At 30.9% G+C, this 9648-nt stretch overlaps 1 protein-coding gene across 1 annotated transcript; it reads left to right on the forward strand.

The window, feature by feature from the left end:
• Positions 1–1983: 1983 nt before the first annotated feature.
• Obp59a (Odorant-binding protein 59a) lies at positions 1984–8532 on the forward strand. The gene is made up of 7 exons (XM_089221285.1): positions 1984–2350; positions 4642–4941; positions 5792–6061; positions 7570–7605; positions 7964–8090; positions 8174–8241; positions 8355–8532. The coding sequence occupies exons 1-7, from the start codon at positions 2216–2218 to the stop codon at positions 8451–8453; spliced, it is 1035 nt and encodes a 344-aa protein (XP_089077411.1). The 5' UTR covers positions 1984–2215; the 3' UTR covers positions 8454–8532.
• Positions 8533–9648: the final 1116 nt, after the last annotated feature.

Below are 9648 nucleotides of genomic sequence, written 5' to 3' on the forward strand. Positions count from 1 at the left end.
TCCACGATAGTGTAGGCGTTAAATTATAAATATACCTATATATTAGGTATATCTGGAATTAGGTATAGGTTGTATACACCAGGGTTTCCGTAGTCACGGTAAGTTGCGTCAGACCGTTTTGCATCGGTGCGCGATTGAAGATGTCGCGAGACGATCGCGTGTACTCGCCGAGCGCGTCTAAATTTCCGGCTATTTGGTTTTTTACTCAGTCGTTTTCGTCGTGGTTTCCAACACGAACTATACACGTTCCCGGAATCCGAAGTCGTCGACCGTTTACATAACTGATTTTTCGAGTATAATGTATTAATATATTATATACCTAAAGACAGAGTGTAAGAGACAATGCCTATCAATTTTTATGATTTTAAATAAATCTCTTTATCGTAAATGAATCTAAAACCGAAAAAAAAGTTCAATCAGCAAATAAGTACAGCTGTTATTATATTATAATCTACTTCATTCGTGAGTAACCGTATCGATGCGTGTTGTGTATTATAATAATTAAATACGGTATACTTTACACCATATACCTAATATATAGACGTGGTGTTTATACCAGTTTTAGGTACCAACATATTATATTAATATGTGTATGCATTTTATTATACATTATAAATTATACACATAACTATATAAGATATTATATCAAATCGTTTTATGTTATTATTATCTGCAGTAAGTAAGTGAATTATGAGAAAGGATAATTTTATTTTTAAAGATCATTTTATCATGTGCATTTTCATTTTTTTGAAACATCGTATAAATCAATAACTTTCTGGAAACAAACTTTTAATGCGCTTTTGCAGCATTTCTTTACTATTTCTTTACAATTCTTCTATCCAATCACTCCAATCGATGTTGTATTGTATTAAACTCGTTTAAACGATAGAAATAAAACTTTCATAATAAATGTAACTATATTCCGTACAATAGCTTATAATATTATAATCTTATATTGTATATTGACTATATTTCTATAATACATATAAATACACACAATTAATTAAAAACAAACAAACAAGATTGTAAAACATGACATATTTACAACAATATAAAAAAAAACGATCAATCTAAACATTGGCTTCTCTTTCTATCTCAGTGTTATTGCCCCTCACCAATGTCAATAAATTACCAAATTTCCTGTCCCACACTATCGCCAGCTGATTTTCGGTAGTTATAACGCCGGTAACCCAACACGTTAAATTTTAACCTCCATCGTCGGGTTTTATGCTCGTTCAAAACTGATTCTGTAATCGGAAGTTGTGGGGTTGTCGTCATGAGCTTCGAATTCTGTAGTCTTATTGTGGATCCAGAGCACTCAGAAGCACGTGCACACCTACAGTAGTCTTTTGGGCTGGACGAGTTCAACATTTCGATGGATATCAAGACAGAACTTGTAGTACTATACCTATTTATTATAATAATTATATTATTTTTAAATTGGGTGCAACATTATTATTTATCATTCGCCATTTTCTTTTCAAATACCAAATCAAACAAACCAATACTTTTGACTATAATAAATACGAAAAAAAATATTGTTCATTGTGTTAAGTAGTTTAAAATCACGTTGTGAATATCATTTTGCTTTATCCGTAACGTTTTATATATGAGACTAGGCCCCAGTGGAACTTGAAAGTCTATATTCAGCGAGACGTTCTTGCAATTAGTAAGTCCAACAGTCATGTCTACAAAACTATTACGCAATGTACCTATACCCAACATGTTCGTGATTTAGCTACTTGTATTTGTCTTCGCGCTTACGTACCTTCCTGCATCGCGTTTATTTAAATAGTTTATAATTATTAATTAGCCGAAAAAAAATGTGAACTCACGCGACATCATGTGTACACGCGATACGCATATCATTTGAATATACCATTGTACTTACATCAGCTTATTATTATATAATTAAAGGTACATATATACCATTTATTTACTGCGTGCGTATCGGTCACCCGCCGACGACGACACAACGACTACTACTATTACTTCCGACCGGAAGAAATATTACGGACTCTCATTCGGCGGTGGCGTCGGCCATTTCCCGTTTTATATGCGATGTAGGTCCGGGCCGGAATCGAAAAATACTATCAATTCGTTTTCATATCAATCACTGGCACAGCACAATAACATTAATTACAATTATTACTGTCCACGTGACGTGCGCAATGACGGTTTCCGACAACGCGTATAAAACCGAAAGACTAGCAGTATGACGATATTGTTATCGCAACACATCACCATCGTAACTATGTCATTATTGCTGAACAGCAAGGGAAGCTGCCGTCACAGTACCACGGTTGTGGTACTTTCGGTAGCCGTTCTGCTGACCGTCGGACAAGTTCAAGTGAGTATCCGAAATATAAGATCGTAATTATTAATTTCTTACATTATGCATCTCATGACAATAAGTAATCTTCTATAATTTCACATTCATAGGCAAAAATAGTTTTCGCAATTTTAGGAGGAGTCTAAAGCTCAAATTCGTAACGGTCTCTTATGCGAGTTGTGAAGCTTTATTTGGCACCCCATATAAAAATGTTAATTTTTTTTTTTGTGGTATGGAACAACAGCTCAAGGAAAAGGGCTCCTACCGCCAACTATTTGCACCTATATATATGATCATATTTTATTAAAATATGATAATTCTTCTATAACATATAGTCGTCGAAGGAAACAACAGACCAATTTCGATAAATGTATTGATTAGTATGCCGTATTCGGTACCTATACAAACTTACTGATACATTGTGTACATATTTTAAATAATTCACCATGGAACAATAGATAATTATTTAAAAAAAATAATTTTTCATGTTTAATCTACCAACATTTTTTAATATAACATTTCAAAATGAGTGTGAAAATATTTTCAATAGGTACATAAAACATGATATATATAATATATATTATACCATAAAGTTATTGAATATAATTTATACATACATGTTATCTGACATACTTATACAATTCTTTGAAATATTCAAAATTGTATTTTCCACATTTAAAAGTCAATGTTATTATCTAATATAATATATGAATATCTATACATAGATTAACAGATACATAAATAAGATTTATACTCCCTCCCCCCAAGAGATCCTATTTTCCAATACTTCGTGAGTATATGAGATGTATTTTATTTCATCACATGATGATATAATATTAATATATCTAATATAATAATATTACGTGGGCTAAGACTTAAGAGTAAAAATATTCTGTTTTTTTCTTTCAAAATTGACTTTTTCAAATATTTTATACGTTTTCAATGGCACATTTATTATTATAACTTTATAACGATAACACGGAGCCCTGCATAGGCTATTTAGGTACATCACTGTCGCGAGTCCATTTTTTCCAAAATATCACAATATTCAATAATAAGATTATAAATATTGTTCTTAGTTTTTTCGGTAAATCTATAAATTTATATATAAAACTTTAATATTGAATCCCTTTTGGTTGTGGTTCATTAATTTTTTTATCTTTATATTCATTATTGCATATAATGATATTGACAAAATATATTTTGTAATGTTTAAAAACGTAATATGTAATTATAATATAATAATAATATTATTACTTGATCCTATTCGGGACAATGAAGAACTATGAGAGTTAACGTTTTTCATTATTTCTTCGCATAGACCATATTGGTATATTATATAAAATTATATAGATAAAGGTATTACGAGTACCTATATCCGTGTAAAATGTGCTCACGACGCTTTATAATAATATATATTATGCATAATAATACAATATTATGTCGAGTGTTGACGTGGGATATTCTTTTTTCGCTTCGTCATTTGACCCTTATATTTTTTACCAATCGACATTTTTCACGACAAATAACAAGCGTGTTATGTAAATCTTTCCACGTCCCATGGCACTATACCTATATTCATATCTATACATCGTGACAGCAATATTGTTTCCGTATTATTTTTTCATTATAAATGCTTTAGTTCGAACGTGTTGAAAATTACCTTCCACGCACCTCTTACCAACCCTGTACAAAATATATACGACCAGTCTAAAGCAAGTTGTTGCAAAATACAAGTTTTTTGAATTGATGCGCCTATTTTTGTATGTAATTTAATCAAAACACTACTCAGTTGTAACTCTTCAGTTTTAAATTTTACGGAAAATTGAAATTTTTGTTGTAAAAAAAAATACAAAAACAAGCAGTTACCTTTTTTTATTTGACGTGCTAGATGCCCTAGTAAAATTAGTTTACATTTTTACGCATTCGATTCAACCCCTAAGACGTTAGAAATGTATTATGAATTTTGTGCCTATAGCTTTAATATATGTATATATTTATATTATATATATAAGTATCAGTAGTGGAGCCAAGGGGAGGTACGTCAGTGGGGTAAGTATTAGATACCCCCCCTTGAGTGGCTTGAGTTTATGATACAAAATCGTATTAAATGTATTGATGAACTGTTGTTTTTCGTGTTGAATAAATTATTACCCCCCTCGATTAATTTTGAATCAGCCTCTGATGGGCATGTTCGCATTTGATACATCCGTGGTATTGACACTATTCATCAAGTCCGCGATTGCAGTCGCGTTGAAAACCAATCATAATAAATAATAATAATATTATTCCACAATAATGTCGCGTAGAACCTTAAGTGCAGGACGGCAGACCACTCGAGACGCCACGGGGAGTTTATCGACATAGCTGAACAATGCAACAACACGACTTCGGGCGACCGGTCGGCGTCTGCGATGGACGGCGATTATTCTACTTACGCGTCAGGCGGCAGCGGCGACAACGATGGTCGGTGGAACGGAGACGGCCGGCGGAACAACAACAATCGCGAGTTCAGCGTTAACCGACAGGACTTTGGCGGCAACCGTGGTAGCGGTGGTGGCAGTTACGACCGCGACCAGTGCGGCGAAGCCCGACCGCAACAATATTCGGTGAGTATTTCATATTAATTACTCTTTTTATTATTATTACAATGTGACATTTAAAAAGACGTCTTACTGCGCGTATGTTAGTTGTATGAACGCTATTTTCACGCGTCTGACAAATTAATGTAACGGAACGTTTTCATTTAAATTATTTCTCAGCCGATTACTCGGCGTAGTGCAGGTCAGTATAAAAATACGAATCGAATTCGAGTCTTTTTTACGTGTGAACCAATAATATATGGAGCTACGACGTGCACACAATATGTAATTTGCGGTTTAATATTCCAAAATAAAATTTTTAAAACTCGTTTTTCCTACAACAGTCCAAAAATGTTTATACATTATACGTCCCTAAATCTTTAAAATGCTACCTAACTTAAATATTTTAGGTCACAGAAATGTTATAATATGTTTTGCCCAAAAGCAGATTTTTATGGAAAGTTTTTATGACTCAACTAAAAACTATATATGTGGCATATATCTATTGAACTTTGTATGACGTATATGTTATAATAAATTTATGATGGGTTTGGAATATATTGTTTTTCTATTTTTTTATTTATGCTTGTAATAACATAATATAGGAAGGTGCACTTGGTATAGTATTTCAGAAGACAACGATAATCCAGGAAAGTTGCGCAGTTACGTCGTGGAACGGAAATTCGACACTTCGGCATTATAATATACTAATATACACCTATATATTATAACATATTTATTACAATATTATTGCTCTATCTATATGCATCGCTTATTCGCATCATTTACATACTTTCGACTCGAAATCTAAAATATATCATATCGTGTAATTTATTTAAAAATATTTTTGTTGTTTCATTTTTCCCGGGTATTGTAGGGAAATACGGGCAGCCGTTCAAAGAACCACCGACAAGGGAGTTATCCGAGTGTCGATTATGACTCGGGACAATCCAATTCCAACCATAACAGACAGCCACTGCCTATGAGACGATATCGCAGGGATGACAGCAATGATAAGAACAAACATCAGAAGGCAGTGGTGACAGGCAACAATAACAGACTTTTGGGGAACAATCGTTTCAGAAACGTGACGAAAACCGGAGGAAACCAACAGGGTAAAGGGACGTACCTCGACAAAATGGACGCCGTAAGAGTGTACCTATACCATAATAATAATATCATCAATACATCAGCTGAATCTTTGTACCCTAGGTAGAAAAGGGGGTGTGGTATATTTTATAGACTCAAAGTATTATAGTCGAAGTAATCGATAAGGGTTTTAAATCAGACGCGTCTCTAAATAATAAAATATATTGTTCTTGAACGTCACGCATTCGACCAACTACGTTTTAATGAAATATCATAACCGTAGTAGATATTAATAATAATGGCAGATATATTGTACCTTCAACATATAATTTGTCGATGGCGACCCCAATTCAAAATACCATATTATTATTATTCATTATCGATACGTAATAATCCATATTTTCTCAAAAGATAACGCGTAGGTATTACAATTCAATGACTGATTCTAATCGTGCGTATGCATTTTGGACATTTTGTAAACACCGAGAATATCTTTAATCGTTTTTTTGCTTGCTAAAAACTTAACAATATGTTTCACTGTGACATTATTTATTAGACAAATTATTTTTGTTTTAAACACTTGCAACTGCTTTAACGAATCGATTTGAACTTTTCGTATGGATACATTATTTATTTTTTGTATTCTTCAAGATGATATTGGGACCCACTGAATATGTTCGTGATCATTACATATTTACATGTTACATTTATATATAAAAAAAATAAATATTAATTGAATCCGTATACCTAATTTATAAACTATATATATATATATATATATATACTAAAATAATTAGTAATATTATTTATCAATAATATAGTATTTCGTAGATACCTATATGTTATAACATAAGTTTAGTGTGTACGATCATCGGCTATTATTATTATGTTTGTATCGTATGTGGGTGGTATTGGACCGATTTTTTCCGTCAATCCAACCCAAAAGAGTGCATTTGAGACGCATGGATATCCATGGATTCTATATATTATATATGTATATTGTATATTTATATGTATACATACATAATGTACGCCAAATGTTATGCATCACTTCGGTTCCTTTCAGATTGTCAAAAACCTCTTTTTTCAACACTCACTACCCTAAACGCCACAATATTTATACGTTTCGTATATTCAAGCATTTGATATATTAATACCAAACGAATACATTATATTCGATAGCTTATGCTGTCATTGTATATTATATTTCTATTATATAATATATTATTTAATACAATATATATAGAACAATATAGGTACTGCTATAACTATATAGGTATCTAGTTATTAGTCATTACGATTTCGATCTATACATATATGTTATAATAGATATATACAATATCAAAATTTCAAAATATAACACTGTGGTACAGTCACCGGTGTTTACTCCCGAAAAATTGGGCAGATATAGGTTTTTGTCCAGATTATGCGAAATTAAGGAAAATCAAACGAAATTCCAATTATTAATCTATGTGTTTTAGCGATAAAATTTGATTAGGTCCTAAAATTTTTGCCTATATACAATATGCTTATTAAAAACTATAATATTTGAATTTGAATTTTCAGTGCACAATACATTGTGTGTTCAATCAACTGGAAATGGTTAGTAATTTTTATTTTTAAATAAATTCAGTTAGGTAAAAAAATTTTAAAAATTACTTATAGATATTCATACTTGTATTGAATGTTTGATTGAAATTTAAAATCAATATTAAAATTTTATTTTAATTGTTCAATATTAATACTAAATAAAACACGTAATATGATTTCGTGTGGAAATCAAACATTAATATTTATGACCGACAAAGCGTATTATAAAGAAAGTTTATTATTTTTTACACTCGAACGAATACAATCCGTTATACCAAATACTATAGATAATCTATAGTATTTGGTTTTACTACCTATATTTATTACACAATATATTAATTTAGAAATTATGTTTATACTTTTCGGACAGCTGAATTCTAACTCTCGTCCAGATAAACATTCAATAGTTACTATCATGACCAATCATATAAGAGACGTCGAACTGAAAGAATTCATCCAGGACTCTATAGACGAATGCTTCGACACCCTCGAACTGGGTGAGTAACTTTGGAAACTGTTACGGAATAAAATTTTATGAACATAAATTAATTCGTCATCGCCATTGATTTCATTTACACAGACTCACATAATAACAAATGCGAATTTTCAAAAAATTTCGCATTGTGCATGGAGAATAAAGCTCAAAGGGTAAATATTTTAAAACAATTACAGTTTATATACAGCTTATAATGCAAATATAGGTCATCCAGCGAGTAATATATATATAATATACATGCCTACTTTATTTTATGTCACTGCAGAATTGTGACGATTGGGATGAAAACTTGTCCGTGAACAAAATCAACTCTGCCAGCTTCCAAGATGGAACCAACCAGCAAGACAAAAGAAAAGGATATTAAAAAAGTTTGTTCGTAGAATAAATATTAATGTGATTGATTGAGTTATTTCAACTATTTATTAAACGTTTAAAAGTCGTCATTATTCTATATTGTATTGTATATAATATTATATATATCGTAACAAAACGAATTTCCTTCGAAGCCGAACGATTGGCGCGCTACACAGTCGTGATTTTCTCGCTTTCCGGCAGCCGCACTAGCCGGCGGGTGAGTAGCGCCGTTTATATTACGCAAATAGTAATACGCTTAATGAAATACTTTGAAGTACCCTAGTTTCTTATCATATTTGCCATTTTTATCAAAAATATTTTTATACTCATAACAATTTAACAATCATAATACTCGTGATACATTTATTTCGCAGTTTTTGTCGCATTCAGTCTTGTGCCTAACTGATATTAATTCTTGGATCATATTAATATAATATAATACGCGGTGGCGTGTAGTGGGCTTATTTTACAAGTCGATAGTCATTAGTCATTACTCTGTAGTCTATATATCATACCTACAATAAAACTAAATTTAAGAGTTAGGTATTTCAATACCATATCTAATATTTGGTACATTTGAACTTTAAAGCTAATTATTAGTATTTTAAAATTTGCTATGTTACGCACTTGCAAGACGAAGACAACAAAATATCACTTATTATATAATTATTTAAATATTGTAAACTAATGTTAAACATTTTAACAGAGTAATGAAGTAAAAATATACACCAAGTTTTGCTGTCGTATTGTTTTATATGTTTATATAACACATTTATTTCTATTAAAATATCAATAATTATTTTAAACGCATTTTACAGTTTTTGAAGTAAAATAAATAAACTGATAAAATGTAAAATTATAATTACCTTAACATTAATTCTAAGACACAATTTTTTTTTTTGTTGACAAGTAAAATATAATAATGAAATTTTTGAATTCATGCTTATGTTACCTACCTGTATGGCCATAATATAAATTATAACATTTTTAACCAGCATAGAAATATTACTATTTGGCAGTTGAAAATTAATTTTAACAGTGAAAATAAAACATTATTATACACTTAAAAGTTCGAATACATAACTGTTGAATATAAGTACAGAAATGTACATTTTTAAAATGAGTAAAATATTATATTATAAAAATAACAGGATTAAGGATTACAAATGATCAGTTATTTCATTATTTCAATCAAAATGTTCCTA

Source organism: Diuraphis noxia, unplaced genomic scaffold, assembly GCF_037042655.1.
Source record: "Diuraphis noxia isolate RWA-SAM2 unplaced genomic scaffold, SU_Dnox_SAM2 contig0002, whole genome shotgun sequence".
NCBI classification, from domain to species: domain Eukaryota; kingdom Metazoa; phylum Arthropoda; class Insecta; order Hemiptera; family Aphididae; genus Diuraphis; species Diuraphis noxia.